Source organism: Prenolepis imparis, unplaced genomic scaffold, assembly GCF_030444845.1.
Source record: "Prenolepis imparis isolate NDT839.2.m4 unplaced genomic scaffold, iyPreImpa1.0 SCAF_12, whole genome shotgun sequence".
Classification (NCBI taxonomy): domain Eukaryota; kingdom Metazoa; phylum Arthropoda; class Insecta; order Hymenoptera; family Formicidae; genus Prenolepis; species Prenolepis imparis.
In genome coordinates this window covers 7,521,333-7,542,084 of record NW_028141170.1, presented here as the reverse complement: position 1 = coordinate 7,542,084, position 20,752 = coordinate 7,521,333, and the positions used below count along the sequence as shown (strand labels likewise).

At 35.3% G+C, this 20,752-nt stretch overlaps 1 protein-coding gene across 8 annotated transcripts in view; it reads left to right on the top strand.

Moving 5' to 3' along the window:
* The window catches only part of Neto (Neuropilin and tolloid-like), a 116,697-nt gene extending 98,807 nt beyond the window's left edge, over positions 1-17,890 (top strand). For all 8 annotated transcript variants that reach the window (XM_083052222.1, XM_083052219.1, XM_083052221.1 and 5 more), the window contains 3 exons: positions 1,479-1,594; positions 15,142-15,279; positions 16,858-17,890. In XM_083052222.1, coding sequence (XP_082908348.1) covers positions 1,479-1,594; positions 15,142-15,279; positions 16,858-17,889 — 1,286 coding nt within the window. In that variant the 3' untranslated portion in view covers position 17,890. The remainder of the gene's footprint in view (positions 1-1,478; positions 1,595-15,141; positions 15,280-16,857) is intronic.
* The last annotated feature ends 2,862 nt before the right edge of the window (positions 17,891-20,752 follow it).

The following is a 20,752-nucleotide window of genomic DNA, read 5'->3' as shown; positions in this document are numbered from 1 at the left end:
ATACAAATTTTATTGGAAATTCTTCTAAGTCAGAGAAAAATTTAAAATTCTCAAATTTTTAAAAATAATCTAGAGAAAGGGAGAGAGAGAGAGGATGAGAGAGGGAAAAATTAAAGTCGACATTTTTGAAGCATTCTCTGTGTACGATCAATATTTTTAACAATTTTTAACAATGCCAGTGTAACGTCAGTTTGCTTTTGGCAGTTTAAACTGTACAACCCGACTATCGCTGTTACTGCGCTAACAACGTGGAAATTGCCTATATGGTACGCCAGAAGTATCTGGTACAATTCCACAAAATTTTTCTCTCATGTGTATGTTGCACTTATTGTGTGTTTTTTTTTATTTTACGACCTCGCGAATTACGTAGCTGACGATAAAATCGTCACCAGTAACTTTTATTTCAAGTTAGCAAATTATATTGTTAATTTCTACAAATTACGAAATTACTTGACAATATTTTTTTATATTGTTGAACATGGCTCTATTTTTCTATATATTTTTCTATTTTCTCAATAATAATTGGCAATGGACAATCCGCATTTTAAAGCGGATAAAATTTTGAAATACAATACAGTTAGGTAAGATACGAATTAAGAATTTTGTATGTGTATTTTAATAAGATTTTTTAACTCTTTAATCTTACGCTTTTTAAAAATAAGTTATCGCTCTTAAAGTGCTTTGTGTGACGGTCGATGATTACCCGAAAGGATAAGCAAAATTAGATTATTGTGAGACAAAGGCTTACATTTTCGCGCTTTAGCCTATGATTATATATACCTATATGGTTTATAATGATCACCTTACGCTTAACGAAGTCTTGAGAATTATCGTTGGGTAAAGGAATCAAATTTCAAATTAATGGTCGTGCACTCGTCTGAATGTTAAATGAGGCGACCCGCAGAATCGCAGTTACGTGTACGGAATTCACACGGGTTCTAGTATAGCATGAGAAGAATTTCCGGCTTTCCGCACCTGCCGCCAACGCGGAACTAATATCTTGCTAGCGACTACACTATAGGTGTTCAGCAATTCGCTTATCCACCGTCGAAGGATAAGACTTAGGTTACAATTTTCCCCACGCGAATTAAGAGTCGACTTATCACGATTATTTCTACGGAAACACGTTTCACGTGGAAGGCAATTAAATTCGCTATAAATTTGCTGGAAAATTTATTACGTCATTTTAAATGCGTGACGTGTATTAAATGTGTGTGGCAAAAACTCGACTCGACGACTATCAGTATTATAGAGAGAGCAGAAATTAATTTGAGATGTAATTAAAATCTAATATTGAATGTTCGCGCGCGGTTGCGCGAATGAAATCAATTGGTTGCATAATATGCGGGTAACGGAAAATGCGTAGAGAACTATTGACACTCGTGTTCTATATATAATAGAGCTGATATTTCTTCATTTATTCAATAGAAATTGCATTTTGATATTCGTAACATGTCGTTTCTTTTCCCATTTTGCAGCCTGTAATTCCGACGAGTACGATTGCGAGGACGCGACGTGCATCGCAGCGGAACTGGAGTGCAATGGAAAGGTGAACTGTCGCTTCCGATGGGACGAAGACGAGGCAAAGTGTCACGTGAGTTTTAGCTTTGTTAAGATCTGATTCAATATAGTTTACTTTAAAATTTGACAAAACGCTATTCACGCTGGCCGGATCTGACCCATTTCCGGCGGGTCCGCACAAGTCGCATCCTTCCGTATCATATCACTCGCCTCTCTTCTCTTATCCTCCTCGTTGGATTTCTACCATCCGTTTTACAGATATTCTCTTTCTCATAAACTGCGAATTGCGAAAGTTGAATCGCACGAGATAGCGCGAGCTTGCAAAATGAGATGGGATGAATTTAGACGAAGTTATAAAGGCAACTTATGACATTTCTGACATCTCAAATTAAGAGTTAAGAAGCACTGAGAATGATATTAACATAAGCTACAAGGGGTAAATTTCAAGAGTCTATGTTAAGTGTTAAAATTATTACCGTAAGAAATATAAATGTGGAAGAGTTTAAATAGAGAAGTCACACGAGAGAGAGAAGGATATTTGTAATATATTTCTAAATAACGCGTTTCCACTCACTTTACTTTACGTAATCTCTCTGGTAATATTTCTCGTTAAGTTAAATAAAACCATTCACGTATGCCTACGTCTTGTACGAATGTACCACGAGGATGTACTGTAATATTGCAGTATAGTAAGAACGATACGTCGCCTTACCTAATTGCCCTCTGAGTTTCCACTTTACTTGCTCTCTCTCTCCTTCTCTCTTGATCTTCCAGGTTAATTAATTTATTCGAGAGAAGTTTTATGGCCCCCTTTAGTTTAACTGGCTCGGCGAACATGGCTTCTCAGAACTCGTAATCTTGCAGTGGCAATTTGTTTCTTCTAATTGTGAGAGAACACAATCAATTTCATAGGCCGCCCTTGTCTTTTCGTGTAATTTTACACATTGTAGAATTATTAAATGCTACTTTTAATTTTATTTCAATTTTATATACTATTAATTACTGTTTGCTCTGTTTAAAAACTGTCTCTTTGAATTGAAAAAAAATAACTCAACAATTAAATTAATATAGCTTCTTTACTTAAATTATTGTTATGTGTATTTGATATGAAGATGAGACTTTTATACTAAGAACCGTATTCTCGAAATAGTTTATGAAGAGATATTGCTTTCAGACTGCAAATGATAGTCTTTTTAGAACACGATGAGTTCATGATCTTACGATAAACGTTAAAAGTGCTACGTCTCGAGAACTTTGTAGTCTTTTAGCTGGGATTATCCTGGGCTTTCGGAAAGTTCATTTCACATCGCCCAGCTTGGGATTCAGGATATGAAACCCTGTGGCAAAGCGCGTTGACGAGACGTAATCATTTTCGACGACCTTTAATACTGTACCTTTTCGAGGAAAAAAGAGTTGTCAAAAGATTGACATTTGGCATTCGCGACATAACGCCATTCGATCCGCATTAAAGTAATTTTATTTGGCTTTACGTTAATATAATTCAAATCATTCAGCGCAAATCTAATTTTTCTAAATTAAATTTTAAATGGGCTTTATCTTAAACGACTTTAAGGTAAAGTCGATGAAAATTATCTCAACGGAAAAATCTGCAATCTAATTATTCAACATTTATTATTTAATTCTTTATCTGCAGTCTCATTATTTAGCATTTATTATTTATTATCTAACTCTATATTTATTATCTAACTCTACATTTTACTTTTATATATTACAGTAACGATAGGAAACGCGTAAAATTTATATCGTATATATTATTTATAAATACAATGACAGCTGACGTAAAAAAATTAAGAGTCGTACGAAACGTGTTTATACATAATTTCGTGCATAGGATCTGATATTAAACAGCCCAGTGACATGGCTCGGCCGTCCGCTGAGATTTACCAACGTCTCTTATTTGCGAATGCCAAACCACGGAATCCCGGGATATGGGCGACCCTACGAGGGTCGCCTCTACGACTTAATCGTCCCTCAACCACGCAAAACGTCCCGTGTGCCTCTATCTCTTCCGCTGTCGCGTCCCTGCCTGTACCAGCGGGCTAATTAATTTATTCGGGCAAAGTTTTGCAACGGGCGCGGCTCGCTCAATCCGGGAGAGTTCCGCGGGAAAGTCCCAATCTCGGGGCTGCAGCACTCGGACGTGCGTTCCGACGTTTATACGGGTGGGTGTTTCCGATTCCGGGATGTACAATACTACGCGCTTTTGGCAGACTACCAGAACAAGGCACCGACGGCGAAACGACGACGGCACGATGCCACCGACGGGATATTAATCTAACAGCGAATAATGCTCCTGATATTGCCGGCGCGCGCGATTCCGCCAATGTTTCGCCGTATTTTATCTCAATCGTTTTGGACGGAACGTAAAAATCAAGTCGCGCGCAGAATGTGCTAACGACGTACAAATACAAAATCGCGAACGATGGGAAAAGAAGAGAGAAAGAGAATTCGGGAATAACTATATTTTGAAAATATAGTTATTTCTTTTGTAAAAATATTTGATTATTATACATTTATTAATATTATTTCAATGTTATTATGTTTAATGTTAAAAGCATCATGCTATAAAAGAATGCTAATTTTATTTAATCGTTTATAGTATACTTATACATAAATAAATTACTAAAGTTATTAAGATTGTATGCACTTATTAATTTGATTCACTTGCTGATGCTGATTCAATCCAGGGATGAAAAATTCTCATCAGAAAAAAAGAATCTGCGCTTTGCTAATTGCGCTAGGCTCTTAATAGCCTTAATAATTTCTCGTTAGTTGGTTATTATTTTTAATACTTTCTGATAATGTGCTATTAATACATGGCTGCAATGCCTGTCAAAAACTGTCGATATAATTTGAGGTATATATGTAAAATCACATTTGATTTCAACGCACACGTACAAAAGAAATAAAAACTTTATTTTTTTCGTTTTATTTAAATTTTTGAACAGTGAGGTAAATATAAAGATGCAGATTTAATTATATGAAAAAAAATGAGTTAAAACATATAACTACCTCAGGCTCATAACGCAATAAAAGATTCTGATATTTTTAATTAAAACTGTTATTTACTTTTTGAAATTGATGAATATTTACTTGAAATATTTAATGTACGTATATGATAGCAATGTTGTTTACAAAAGAATTAAATTATTTAATATACTTTCGAATCGATCGATGTTTCCAGCAGTATAATTGTAAACACGTTCGATGCGTCGAATTTGAAGTAAATAATTTTAATTCGCGCAAACGATTGCTTAACTATAAATGGCCAAGAATTGTGAAATGATAACTTTTACTGTGACACATTCGTAGAACATTTCATCCGTTCTGTTAGTCAGAAATAAACGTTCTCACTCTCTTGTCAGTCGCAATATAGCGGCAAATTTATCGAGTAAACGATGGAGAGACGACTGTTTACTCTGACGACATGTCTCTGTTTAATGTATCACTCCATCGAATAAATCGATGACAAACAACATACCATATCGAATTAATTCGGCAATGATTAATTATTGTGAAACATCGCCACACGCGGTAGAGATTTCTTGATTTTTTATTAGATTTATCGGACTAGCTAATACATAATACATATAATGTTGTTTATACAACATAGCACATGATATATGATATATATATACGTCGCATAATACGTAGCTTATACGTAGTATAATAAATGTATAATAATTAAATGTATTTTTCGCGTCAAAATATTACAGATCAACCTAAAATGTTCGAAATTTGATTTGTATCCGAATCTTTTTCTTTTTTTTTTTTCATAGTTGTTAATATAATGATAATTATTGTTCTATTATTTAAATTTTTATTAAGCACAGCAAAGTGAAACCTTCGCAGAAAAGAATTTGAAATTGTGTTGATAATTCTCTTACCGAGCGCTATTATTGCATTTGCCTCCGCATTGCCGATAAATGAGAGCGTCCTTGCGAAAACGCTCGAAAAAAGGATCAGCGTCCGTGAAACGGAATTAAATCTCATTTCTCTGTGCTGATTCCAATTCCTCCAGTTAACGGACGCAACTTCGTTTCAGAATTGCTTTAATGTCGATATTAAAAACAGATACTTCAAAATTCTTTATGCCAAATGCATTTAATATATTGATCCGTGTCCTTTTTACCAAGTAGAAATTTAAATAATATACAGTTCTAAATATAATATATGCATTGATTCCGAATTATTTTATATTAGTGTATTGACAAAAGTTTGCTTGATTTATAGATGACAAGAAATGAGGTCGCTATTTTTATAAAATAAAAATAATTTATTGCACGTAGCGATACTTGTATCATCGTATATATGACAATTTTAATTAAAATTGTAATTTGTCAATCAATGTAATTACATGTAGAAAATTACGTTCTTGTCAGATTAAATTTTTAATTGTCAGATTAATGTCTTACTCGTGGTTCAAGTTATAAACAAGTTTTCTATTAAAGTAAAGCAATTATTTCTTTGATTAATTACATGACATCTTGTGACATTTATATCGTTCCAATGTAATTTTGGAAATGTATAGCTTATAAGTTATTTCGCAATTAAATGGATGCTCTCTTTCTCTTTCTCTCTCTCTCACCTCTCTCTCTTTCTCTTTCTGCCTCTAAGTGAATGACTTTTATATTTTATTCGCAATAATTATAATTATATATTTAGAAATACTTTAATAATGTAGAGTTTTTGGAACTTCTAATCATACAGAACTGAGAAATCGCGATAAAATTAAAGAAGATTCGTGCATTTCAGCGTTACACGCTATCATACTGTAATTTAATTCAACGGTGCACAAAACGGCGTTTAATTAAATTAAAGAGTGTAATAGTCAAAAATGCTGTCCTGTCTGTGCGTCCTCATCTGAACTTTGCGCGACTACCAGTCTTTTCATCATATATGTAGTAGATATATTTTTTTATTTAATAATTGTAATTTTTGCCCACTCATCTATGCCGCAAAAGAGTAGCACGAATTCATTTGAACATTTGCATAATGATTATCTCATGATATCAAAAGTTTTTAAATTTTATTTTGCGTTGCTCGTATTTTGCTGCTCGTATTCATTAATTTTAGTTTTTCGCAAACTGCAAAAAGCTAGAAATGATATCTGTCTGTTGAATTTCAGATTTTATGAGGGGGATTATAGTTAAATTTATTTTTGCTGAAGTTAGATTTACATGGTTATTTATTCATTGACCAATTCTTGCATCGGGTTATGTACATGCTACAATATTTAAATGTCGAATAATGTAAGATTCCACAGAGTTACGTTCTGTAAAATCGTCTGTAAAATTATTAGATTATTCACCATCGAAGCGATACTCGTATCTTTTCTGACCACGATCTAAAATATGGGCGCCAGAGATCGTGTGCAAAATGAATCTAACTTTCTACCTATTCAGCGCCTTCTTGAATCTTTCAAAGTTTGTGAATTATAGATGGGCTACCCTCGAAGATATAAGACCTGTATATTAGCCCAAGCGAGTTTTATAATAAAATATTACTTGTAAAAGAATATAATGAGAAATAGAATGCTCTTAAAATATAGTTTACAAGAGAGGAAGAATATTCTCTATTTTATTTATTTATTTTTCAATAAAATACATTCAAAATATACGCATTCAGAAAGAGAGAAAATAATAATAAATAATAATAATGTTATGAAATATAATGTTATTTTATTAAATATATACATATATAAATTTAATATATAAATAAATAAAAATAAATAAATAAGTAATACTTGAAAATCTCATAATTATATGATTCAGTTTTCGGTTTCAATGAACCATTTGGAAATATATATAGCAGCTACGGCAAGAGAAAGAGCAAGGAAAGCCACGATAACGTTATCAACGGTGTGAAAGATCTCGACCGCGAAATTGCTCGCACGGATGAAAGAATCACAACTTGTGCGACCGCCCGAGAAAGTGCGAGTTCCAATTTTATTTCGATGTATGATACTGGAAGAAAGATATTCGTTTCCTTTATCATGTGGCAGCATCGTAATAGCTGAAAATACGCATAGTACGAGTACATGCAATTAGCATAAATCGTACAAGTGTCTCGGTGAGAAAAATACAAAAGCTTCAAGAGAATGATTATATTCCTTAATACTATATCAATCAATATTAAGTGATGAAAAAACAGAAGAATACTATATGTTCAGGCATACAGTATATATGAATTTATAAGGAAACTTATGCAAAGTCTTATAAACTATTATGTTAGACAATATTAATAATTAATAATTTCTTAAGAAAATATTTGCTATGAATTTATCTCATATATAATATTATAATATAAGACGCATTTTAAATGATTGAATCTATGTACTAATTGATTCTTTCAGTGAGATTGTATATTTTCTATAATATTGAATACTTATGTATAACTGAAATCAATACTTATTAGTAATCACTAGCGGATCCTGACGTCGATAATGGGGGGGGGGGGGGGTTGCAAAATTATTTTATTTAATATTTTTGGTTTCATGATTAGCTTTTATTCCAGGATCGACGACGTCGATAGCTCTTTAATGTTTGTTTTTCTTTATTTATATTTTTTAAACAAATTCAGCAAAACTGTTTCTTTTAATTTGCAAAGGGGGAGGGATTAACGCCCCCCCCAGGATCCGCCAGTGTATATATATATATATATATATATATATATATAAAGAATTTCTCGCCTAATTATTTTCATGCAACGAAATTATCTCATCATTTCGTCCTATGTTTGACTTAATCTAAACTTAACTCCTTGAATGCGTAAAGAGTATAATTTCCAGTGTATCTTATACTTATATATATTTATATATATATATATATGTGTGTGTGTCTTATATAGATATAAAGAATTTCGCCTAATTATTTTCATGCAACGAAATTATCTCATCATTTCGTCGTATGTCTGACTTAATCTATACTTAATTCCTTAAATGCGTAATGAGTATAATTTACAGTGTATCTTATACTTTTATATATATATATACAATATATATATATAAAATATATACATATATTATATAAAAGTATAAGATACACTGTAAATTATACTCATTGCGCATTCAAGGAGTTAAGTTTAGATTAAGTCAGACATAGGATGAAATGATGAGATAATTTCATGCTCGAAAATAATTAGGCGAAATTCTTTATATATATAATATATACAATATGTATGTATAAGATACACTCTGAATTTTATACTCATTACGCATTCAAGGAGTTAAGTTTAGATTAAGTCAAACATAGGACGAAATGATAATAATTTCGTTGCACGAAAATAATTAGGCGAAATTCTTTATATCTATATAATATATACAATATGTATGTATAAGATACACTGTAAATTATACTCATTACGCATTCAAGGAATTAAGTATAGATTAAGTCAGACATAGGACGAAATGATGAGATAATTTCATTGCACGAAAATAATTAGGTGAAATTCTTTATATCTATATAATATATACATATATACATATATATACATATATATTATATAGATATAAAGAATTTCACCTAATTATTTTCGTGCAATGAAATTATCTCATCATTTCGTCCTATGTCTGACTTAATCTACACTTAACTCCTTGAATGCGTAATGAGTATAATTTACAGTGTATCTTATACTTATATATGTATATACACTAGCGGATCCTGACGTTGATAGCTCTTTAATGTTTGTTTTTCTTTATTTATATTTTTTTAACAAATTCAGCAAAACTGTTTCTTTTAATTTGCAGGGGGGGGGGGTTTAACCCCAAAATCCCCTCCAGGATCCGCCAGTGTTAGTATAATAATATACTGATTTTATTTAAAAGGTATTGAAATTATCTAATCTTGATTTATCAAATTTAATGTCAAGAAAAAAGTATTAATTTAGTTTAATTCGGTTCAATTTCAAAATATCGATCTTCTTTATTTCAATCGTCCTTTAATCTTTATCTATCTAAAGAAGGTAATCTCTTGATAGAGCGATGCAATTCTCGCTTACGTGGATCATTCTCTCACTACGCTATAATGTGTTTTAACAACAGACAGACTGAAGGAAATGTTCTCTAATGAGCAGTCTCTTTAGCGAGCTTGCTTATCGAATGGAAGAAGGCGGAAAAGGGGAATAAACAGGAGGTGCATCGGAAAGGCAACAAAGTACTCATGCGTATACGGGCTCTTTTCTCTCTCGCTAATGAGAGGTTCTCGAATCTTTTTCTCGGTAATCTTGGTAGCGACTAATTATTTCCGCCTTGCGGAAACTTTTCGCTGGAGTTGCCATTAATTTTCTTCTTTTCCACTTACCTTCAGGCAACGTACGCAAAGTATGCGCACGCGCAATTTGATAGAAAATATTTCTGATATCGTTAAAAGAAAGCAATAGAACGGCGTGGCATATATACATATATATATTATAAATACGAAGTAAAATTGCGAAGTAAAAGATATTCGTTCTTCCAAGGTAAGGAAATTCTTTAAGCTCTCGGCGATCAAACGAATAAAACCAAGCGAGCTCGACCGATCTACATTTCTATGATCTACGATTTTTCATATGCTTTTATTGGTGATCGTTAAAGTACGCGAAATACAGGAAACTCGAAGAAGAGAGATGCGACATTCATATTTTTCGTGAGCATATTTATACAAATAATATTGTGTACATAAAACTTTACGATGTTATATTCATTGAATGATATTAATTAAATGCATCCGCTTGGATATAATTAATTCATTGCATATCTGACATGACGAACGCATAAAACAGCTGTTCGCTCGCGATTGAAGTGCCGGATGCGTAAATACCTTCAATCTCGTAAAAATGCTTTTATGGACTGATATGGAAATCGACGAAAGAATGAGAGAACATAAATTTTATTTTACCGCGAGCGCGACTCCACATTTCCGGAAATTACTTGTCACCCTGAAGAAACGTGACTCCGTGAAACAGAAGGCCGCGTATTCGGCGCAGGATTTGCGTACCAGACGCACAAGGACATCGTTCCTAGTTAGACTATGTCTATATAGATTACGACACACAGAGTCGATATCGCGTAGAGAACTTCAAGTTCTCGCCTGAGATGGAAACACACGAGCGATGCGTGAGAATGTACGATACTTGTTGACATTAAACATTGTTACAACACGCCGATGTGTCCGAGATGCCGTGAAATACCTTAATGAATGACGCATTTTGACTAGTTTGCACACAGTAGATCTAAATTGGACATAGCTTTTAGCGCAAAATTCTACGACGTTATACTATAGGATAGTTCAGTATTGAAGAAAGATCGCTTTGTAGAAATAAGGCGATGTGCCTTATCATAATTTTAATTGAATTTCACAATTTGACTCATTAAGCTAGATAGGAATATTGATTTTAAAATATTATTGCAAATCGTACATAATAATTAATATCAATCAGCTATATTGATATATCATGATTTTGTATATTTTTCTACAGCCTCTATTTACCATATGGAAGAGTTTCATAAAAACGCTGTTGCAAATGTACGCATAAGTCTTTTGCGAAAGCTGCCTACGTTAGTGCGGGTATTAATAATTCAGCGTAGCTTGCGACCGGAATTTACAGAGTAAATGCTGGCATTTACTACGGACATCGAATGCAACGCCGTAAATACTAGAAATATTTAAAATAGTTTCCCGTACCTTCATCCCTTTGGTAGCTCGTATTGAACGGACAACGTGTGTCAAGAATTTCTATTGCTTGAATAGTACAAATTCCCTTTCTTTCCCCGTAAAGACACGCGAAGGTCCACTATCCGCCGACAAACCGATATATCACTCTACACAGATTCCCGTATCACGCTATATTAATATTCACAACGAAGAATTTAGGAAGTGAGATATTCTAATAGAACGACGATATACGTTACGCTAAATTCTTTGCAAATTTGAGACACTGACATTTATACAAAAAAAGAGAAAGAAAAAAAATTCGTCGCGTTAGTGAAATTTGCGAGAGAGATTGAGGGATTGTGGAATAAAATAAAACATTTCGCGATGCGCACGAATTCGGATCGTATCGACGCCAATCACTATAAATCTGGACATCGTTTTATCCATTCGTTCGATAGCCAATGTCGATCAAGGGTTGAAATAAAGCGCAGATAAAGGGTAACATGTTTCTGGAAGCATTTTGTGCATCATGATTAATATATAACGATATTTTTAATCGTCAGATTTTACCTTTCTTTTCGATTAAAATGAGCTTTATTCTTATTTTAATAAATATATATTAGAAAAAGTTTCCTTTAACAAAAAAGTTTTAATTTTCATGAAAAATTTTATTGTCTAAATTAACATCATAGCTTTTTTACAATTTATTCTGGATGCACACGAAAATAAAAAATGAAAATTATAAATTTATTATACAATATATAATTATATTATATATGTTTCTTTACAATATTAAGAAAATTGACAATTGTATTACTTTTGTAGAAACATTCTTAAATTTCTCATTGAAGGTCTTAATCGAACGATTGTTACATGGAAGAGTGAAACAAGCTCTTATTTAATAAACAAACTCCGATTTGGATCGTTTCTCACTGTTGAAGTCGACGAAAGGTGTCACATACTCGCAGTAGCGAGCTCTCCAATGCACTGCGGCGTGTAGATACATTCGCGAATACGTGCAATGATTCCGAGCGTACGAGCATAACAATAAACCACTCAGGCTCGCGGAAGCAGAAGAAAGCATCCACTTGTGCAATCTCTCTTCTCTCGTCCTCTTCTCTCGGCTGCTTATTCGTATATGCACACATATATATATACACGGTACGGCATATCACGACTGTACTCTTTCTTCGAAAGAGAAAAATGGAAAAAGAGAGAGAGAGGTAGAGAGAAAAAGAAATATAAAAGCGATTTAGGAATAGCGTCGAAAAATTTCACCACCGAGATATACATTATAATAGCATCCTCCTATATATTCATGTGCGGCAGAAAGGGAACTTAATATCCACACGATCATCGTAATTGCATTTCTGCACTTGTCGACAGATTCTCTCGGGTACGATTTGCGGTTTCGACTCGTCATGGTGCTTTCCACTGACGTCGTTCGATTTGCCGGCGGTTTTCCCACACGACATGACATCCAATCGATAAAAAAAAATTTTTTTTCCTGCTAATAAAATTATGATCGATGAACGCGCGTGGAATATGCACTACACTGCAGAACGCAATCGTATATGACAATGCAGTTATACCTTTGATCACGTATTCGTTTTACAGTTATATCATATTATATTACTTTTCCAGTTTTGCATTTTATTTTGCCATCTTTTTATTTCTTTTTTTTATTTAATTTCTTCGTAAAACGTGTTCATATAATTATTATGGATTCTTTATTACACATTTGTTATAAGCTTTAATAAATAGTTTTATAAATGTGTAAGAGAAAAATGTATGAAGAATTATTTTCAATAAATTTCTATAAAAATAAAATGAAATAAGATCTTCTCTAAAATAACGTAATCTATTTATTTCACTTGTACAAATTTTCCGTCGCGTTAAGCATTTTGTAATCGGGCAGATATGTTTCCGCTGCTGGAGAGCAACTACCTCAATTTGGACGATACGAGAAAGATAAACGCCGAGAAATTATAACGCGACTACACCATCAGAAATATACGCGCGGAAATATACGCAGAGGCGAAAGAAAAGGGAGGTGTCTCTCTTTGAATTTCCATTTAGATGAATGACGTGTAACGTCGATATAAATTACTCTGGTAGCTTAATGGTGCATTCCTCGCTTTTCACGAATGGCAATAATGTCGGTAAACGTTATTTTGTTCCAGTTGCCGCGCAAGGTTGACCCGCTGAAATTAGTTACTGTGTAAGCATTGAATGCATAACGTGACTTGCATACATTGTATCGCGCAATACACGCCCGCGGGACTTTCAGCATGCAAAGTGTCCTCGGTCACTTGTGTTTTCAGTAGATGCGAGATTACTGACATTTGCCTGCCGTGACAGATAGCTTGCATCATTTGTGAACATTTTCTTAAAACTGTTGATTAATTTAATGACGTGTTTTTGAATTAATAAAACTTTTAAAAAATATTTTTTCTTTTCGAATTTTACAAAATCAACTTAACTCTTTAAATTAATATTAACATTTAACATAGAAAGAAAAAGAGAGGAAGAGAGAGAGATTAAAATATGAATAAATAGAATACACATGTGTGTTCTTCTTCGAGAAACGCATAAAAATTCTACGAGCGATTACAAAATACATGGTCTTAATTTATTTTATATGTAACGTAAATCTTGTTTGCATAGAATATATTATTTAATGATGTAAATACGGTACTATTCTTGCATAAGTATGCAAATTTGCGTTTTAATTATAGGCGAAGTTTCCGTGTTAACTTGTTTAATCTCACGAAGAAAGGCGTTCGATAAATTGCATCGTGAATTGTTAATTTATGAAACGTAAAATTTGGAAAATTTGAAATAAAAACAATAATAGTAACTATAGAAAATGTTGAAACAAATCCGAGTAGAAATATGCATGTCGAATATTAATCGTTTTTTATACCTCGAGAAAGATACCATTTTAAGAAAGAAACTTCTACATTTGTTATTAGCGAAGAACTTTTGTAAAAGAAATGCAACCGTAAGTGCACTTATTATCACATGCTTTGTATTCAAATTATAACAAATGCGATATAAAGTTGTATTTCAACGAGTTATTCTCACGTTACAACCACTTAAGTAAACGAGGAGCAAACAGGCATAATCCGCGGCGGCATCGCCATTTTAGGAGACAAAGGACGATACGCGAAAGACAGGAAACAAAGAAGCAAGGTGGAGAAGACGGATCACGTCGATCCTACTTGCTTTGTGCACTCTATACCGTGATATTTCGCAAATTCCCCTCCTGCTTGAATCCCACTCTGCGTAATGTATAACGTTCTCCTGAAATTTTGCGAAGACATTTAGTATGACGGCTCCGTAGCCGGGGTTGCAAACGGAGCAGAACGACGGTGACAAGAGGGTGCTCCTTGTGTCACGATGTCGGGGGGATGCAGTGACGAATCCGTGTGTATCTCGAGACGCCATTGTCGAGAGATCCTTGTAGTCTAAAAAGTTACGGAGAAGTTGTAGCCGGAGCGAGAGAAATGATGATTAGTGCACTGTCCTATCAACTTCCAAATTTCTCGTCTGATTCGAATCCTTTAATGGATTCAATTATGCTACATATTACAGTGTGCTTACAATTATTATAATTTAATATATCCGCGCAATATTATTGTACACGCACGTTACAAACAACCCATTATTTGTACGTATAATACGAGATTGAAATTGTGAGAGCTAATAAAATAAAAATTGCGGAGTAAAAAAGAGCTATTTTTATACAATTAATATTTATTCACTTTGGAAAAATATACAGAGGAGAGAGATACATTACATTCGTGTACAAAATAATATCTACTAATTAAAAATCACAATGGCTCGAAACTTTTATCAATGTTTGCACACTTTATATTATTTCAATTTTTTAATATTAAAATATAACGTACTACTATTTATATCAGGGGGATATTGAAAACATGTTTAATTTCCTTATTTGCAGAAAATGAAGTCACGGTTGATCGATTCGCAGCACATCGTCATAATCCTCGTCGTTTTCTCCTTAATTATGTTTGGCATGAGCTTCGGCTTCGTCTTCAACTGCGTTCGAAAGCTCATCCGCGATCACCGCATTATCCAGGTGAGTGAATTTTATTTTCCCAATGACTTGCACCCCTCCAGACTTTCGATTTCAGTATATGAGATCGGAGAAAACGAGACCTCTACAGAAATACGCGAAGGGTTTTCTACTATATCTCAGAAAATATTTCATAAATGTTTTGTTCGTGGATACGTTCCCCTCTTCGTGCAAATACTTATCTCGAATTATTTATATAGAATTATCGGTTACGATCGCGCGCACGCGAGACTAGGTTGTAAATTTTTATTAAAAATCGACTTTACGCTCTCCTACAGCGTATAAAGCTGCAAGAGCTTTCCCTTTTACGATCATGCAATATTTTAGCGAGTTTGTACAATTTATAGGTCTTCAGTGATGTGCCTCGATGATTCGTCCTTTATTTAGCACTATTAAAATTCGAGAGAATTTTGTTTGAGAGAAAAATTTGAGAATATTTATCTCAACATTTTTTGTTCTTCTGCACAAATAAGCGTTCTGTACTAGCTCTTACAGTGACCATATTTCTGGTCTTACTTAACTCGAATGTTTGAAACCGAGCAATGTTATTATCAAATTTCTCAATGACAATAACGAGTTTATTATGCAGTACTATAATACTTTATTGCATTATAGGATACATGCATTATGAGCTGCATGTAACGATAATTATATTTTCCCAAATAACAATTATGCCAACAAACGTTCAAATACGTTCAAATTTCTCTTTTATTATTACAGTAATATTACGGCCTTTGTTGTATGACATATTTAATAAAATGAAATATTATTAACTGTTATTAAGTTTTTATTTCTGTGCACAGAGAAGTCAGACTTATTATTAATGTATTATTATATTTAAATCATAGTTAAATTTGCAATCAAATATGTGTGTTTTATATATGAATGTTGTGCTGTTTTCTCTTTTATTTTTCAAGCGATTTATTTTAGTAATATAATTACATGTAAATTAAATAAAGTACTACATAAAATAATTCATGTGTATAAAGCTCGATTAATGAAAATTATTTACTTTCCTAAAATTTATATTAAAATTATGCTATAAAAAATTACAATTTTTTAATAAATTTACTTTGTTATTTTAATTTTTAATATATATATAATTTATAATAATTTAATATATATTTAACTAATCTTTAAATCTAGACTTTTTTCAAATCCAATTGTGCATATAAATATCTTCATAAAAGATTCAGTTTATTTATAACTGAAATAATCTTTCGCAGATGTAGTGAATACTGTGTTTTGCAAACCGCGCAGAGATGCACAGAAAATGAAATATAAACAGTTTTGGATGCAGCAAATTATTTAAGATCAACAAAGTTATAATTTACTCTTGCTTGTTTTTTACAATTTTACAAATGCACATAAATATTTCTTATTTACGCAATAAATGAAATAAGCTATTTGATTTTATATTTTATATTTAATAGGACACACATGTAATTTTTATAAATTTAATAATTTTAAACATAATTGTGTAGAATAAGATTGTGCTTTAGGAATCTCTACAGACGTCTCTACTACTCAGGTAAATATGTTCGTATTATTATTGCATCTCGTCCTTTCACTTTCCCGCAGGAGCACATAAGGCAATCTAGAGAAAATCGCTTAGACGAACTGGGTCGAAAGTCAACGCCTTGTCCAATATCGAGTTCTAGAACGGATTTGCGCGAACACGACAGCGAATCGCCGAGTTTGGAGGTCTTGCCCAGCAAAGAACTCATGCCACCTACCACGATGATATCTCAAGAGTACACCAAGGATCTCGTTCTTGAGATAGCTTACAACGCGGGCGACATCACCGATATTCACCAAAGCAATAACGTGAGCAACGCCACGCAGGAACGCTTGCAGGAATCCAGCGAGGAGCCGGAAATGCGCGATAATTCCTGTCAGACGAGGGAGAGCCTCTTTGAACCGCGGATATTGGATACGATGGCGCCGATGGGCTTTACGACTTTCGGCGTGCGCGCGCCCAGCTCTCAAAACGGGACCAATCTTCATCATCACTATCATCATCATCGTCAACAACAGCAGTTGCTGCAGCAGAGCCCGCAACGGTCTCACGCCGAGAGCGTTCAGTCCTCGCAGCCGAGCTCGCAGACGTCTCAGCACAGTTCGCAGCAGCAGAGCTTGTCTCAATGCTCCGGCTGTAATCCGGCGTCTCGTGGACGGGACGGCAGTATGGGCATTTGTCCGAAACACAATCCCATACCGGCACCACCCGGCTGGTCCATGCACGAGTCCAGCTATCCTTTATCCATACCGCCAATCACCCAATATCCGGATCAGCTGGACTACCCGTCTTACCAGAGGTACCAGAGCCCCAAGCCCGGCAGAAATGTTTATCGGCAGTCGCCCAAGTTTGTGCGACAACCTACCGCAAGCTCCGGCGAGAGATACGGCAATTCCATGTATGGATCTGGCCACGGATCCAGCAACACCACGTCGAGCACGTCGCAGCATTCTTCCGGCAACACGCCGACTAAACGTCAGCCGCAGCCAGTGGATCCGAGATATCGGGCGGAAGCGGTGATCGAGGTGGATCAGAGACGGCCGTTTAGCATAGAGAGTACAAAGAGTGCCCCGGACGTAATCGCGACTCACTGACGCCGGGATTCTGGGGATTGGGAGCCCTACAAGAGACGCCATCCCCGGCAAAATTATTCGGCGACGGTTCGTAAAGACGTCGGAAACAAAGTGACCGTCGCCACGCAGAGCTCTCTCGATGACGCCTCGACGAGCTCCACCATGGAAGCAAACTCCTCCTCTTGATCCATGTATCGCGACGCGATCAAGCGCGAATCGTCGAGAATCAATCAGTCGTCCGAGATCAGCGATGTATCAACTCCGATTCATTTGATCGAAGAGAAGCATATCGACAAACCCGCTGATGAATCAACCGGGCTCGAAGAATCGGCAATAATCGACGACGCGGACTCTCGATTGAACGGTCTTCCCATTCCGCATGATTCGATAAATCGCACCGATTGGACGACGGCGAACGATTCGCTGATCTCGAGACCGTGGCGGCGAGCAGAGGCTGCTTTAAAACAGCACGACTTGCCAATTCTGCGACCGCCGGAGGGCTTCAGGGTACCCGTATTTAGATGCAAGACCCCGTCCCTGTCCTGGCAGCACTGCGGATGCTTCTCGCACACGCATCCATTGCCGCGGCGATCGTCGATCACCTGGAGTGCCTTCGAACGATGCAGCATGGACCCCATGTATCGTACCTGGCCGAATCGAGCTGCGAGGCGACTCGGACGACCCACGAGAAGGACGGTCGGTACACAGAGCTCGCTAGACGGCATTAAATCGTCCCTCGGCATTTTGCGATGCGTCGTCAGGTCGATTGACATGACGAAGGGATCGCTGGATCAGGAGATCGGGGCTTCTATACCTTTCTAGTGTTTGCTTTACGAGATTTGCGTCGCTCAATTCGATTTCACGCGCTTCGAGTCGTCGTCTTGAGAAACAACATGAACTACTTCGATCTCGCGACCTCGATATGCTGAGACGATAGAGAAATATATATCAATGTATATAGTCTATGTATATCTGCGGTACGTTACTAGTGCAATTCGGATAGACAGTGAACGAAGACTGTAGTCGCTTACAGTCGAAACATACGGTTTTTTTAGGTAAAAGGAGATAAAGGAGGTAAGAGTAAAAAAATGTTGCCGCATCTATTGAGTGATCCAGGTAGGTGCGATAATCTGTTGGCGATATCACGTGAACGAATTTGTGACAAAAATAATCGGAGATAATTCTTGTGAGAACCATGCATTTTACCATGTGAACATCACGACAATCGCTGCCTTTCACGTTAACTACACGACATATGAATTTGCGAAATATAGAAAAAAGAAGCGAAAGAGAGCCAAATTATACCGTAAACTTCAGGAGAGTATTTAAGCGCGATTAAATCGAGTCGCTTAAAACATTCACGGAGAGAAAATGAGGAAGACGACGCGCGTACCGTCCATTCCAGAAGAAAATGAAAAGATGCTTTTGCTCTTTAACTTGCATTCTTGAGTTTAAAAAAATTTATTTAGAATATATGTATTTATTTATAAATGTTTCTTAAATATTTTTCTTATGATTTTTAACAAAGAGATTCTGGTATGTGAAATATTTATTTAAAGATTGCAATACGAAATAATATTCTGGTACCAAAATTTATTTTGTAGGATATAACACAAAAAATTTATAGTGTTTAAAAATGATACGTTTTTTTTCGGACATTTCTTCTAATTGAATCGAAATCTCGTTCAACTTTTTATTGTTATTTTTATTTTTATTACAATGCACGATAGCTTCTGATACAAAGTTTTAACATCTTCTATTTTCTTTAAAATTTGTAATAAGGCAGCTTTTAAGATACGCGCCTTATCCGATACTATTTATCGATTTTTGTGAAATCTCGTGGGCTTAATGGCACGTAACATATCGGGAACGAAATCTCATTTGTTCCTACACTACAGGATCGCCCGGGAACGGGAGAGGCGGAAACCGAAGGCTATTAATCACTCGTCAACCGAAGAGAAAAACAAACTTGCACAATGGTTTGCGGTCTTTACCGCTTAGCGAAGAGAGACACGAGTAAAGTGGCCCGCGAGATTTCCTCCGAAACGACTAATTATTTCGATTAGATTATTTAGACGTCTCATTTTGTGAATCGTCGATGTCGGTACAACAATAAAGAAAAGCGTATAGCGTACATTTGATAAAGAATCATTAGATTCATATAACATCATGTGATTCTTCGATTCCCATCACGTAGTCTAATGCTTCGCGAAACGATACTTCTTCTTTAGGAACGCCCCAATCGCGGGAAGAGGTTTTCTATAAATTCTTAAAACCATTGGAGCTGAATCAGGTCACGATTAACGTCGAAATAAAAATACAATGTTTTATAGTATCAACGATTTTAGACGCATATGTCGGTTGAGTCGCGACGCCAGATAGAAGTGCAAATGCGAATCTTAGTCAATATCGATACTTCGGCAGAGAATGCGATTAGCATTGATGATCGGCGCCGAGAGGTGATCGCGATTATACGTATATCGGCGCGACGATGTTAGGTAAACTATTTTTCCACGTGATTTCTGCAGAAATGTGCGAGTCTGCGCGTGTTCGGTCAGCGATTATAGTTCAAGAGATGCATTTATAGTTCGTAATACACACACACACACGCGCGTACGCATGTTTGGCACGATTGTGCCGAAATCAGCGAATCTTCCGATCGATCGATCGAATATGTTGGTCACTGTTCTCCGCAAGAATGCAATGTCTATTTCCAGCGGCGGCATAAATATTCCAGTCGGAATCGAATTATCGGCTAAACGGCGGGGTATACGTTTGTTTTACGAATACCGTGGGAGATGTCTGAAATCAGATGCGGTTTGATAACCGCGTGAGTATGCACGGTTATACTGGTTTCCATCGTATGCTCCTTTATAAGTTCCAT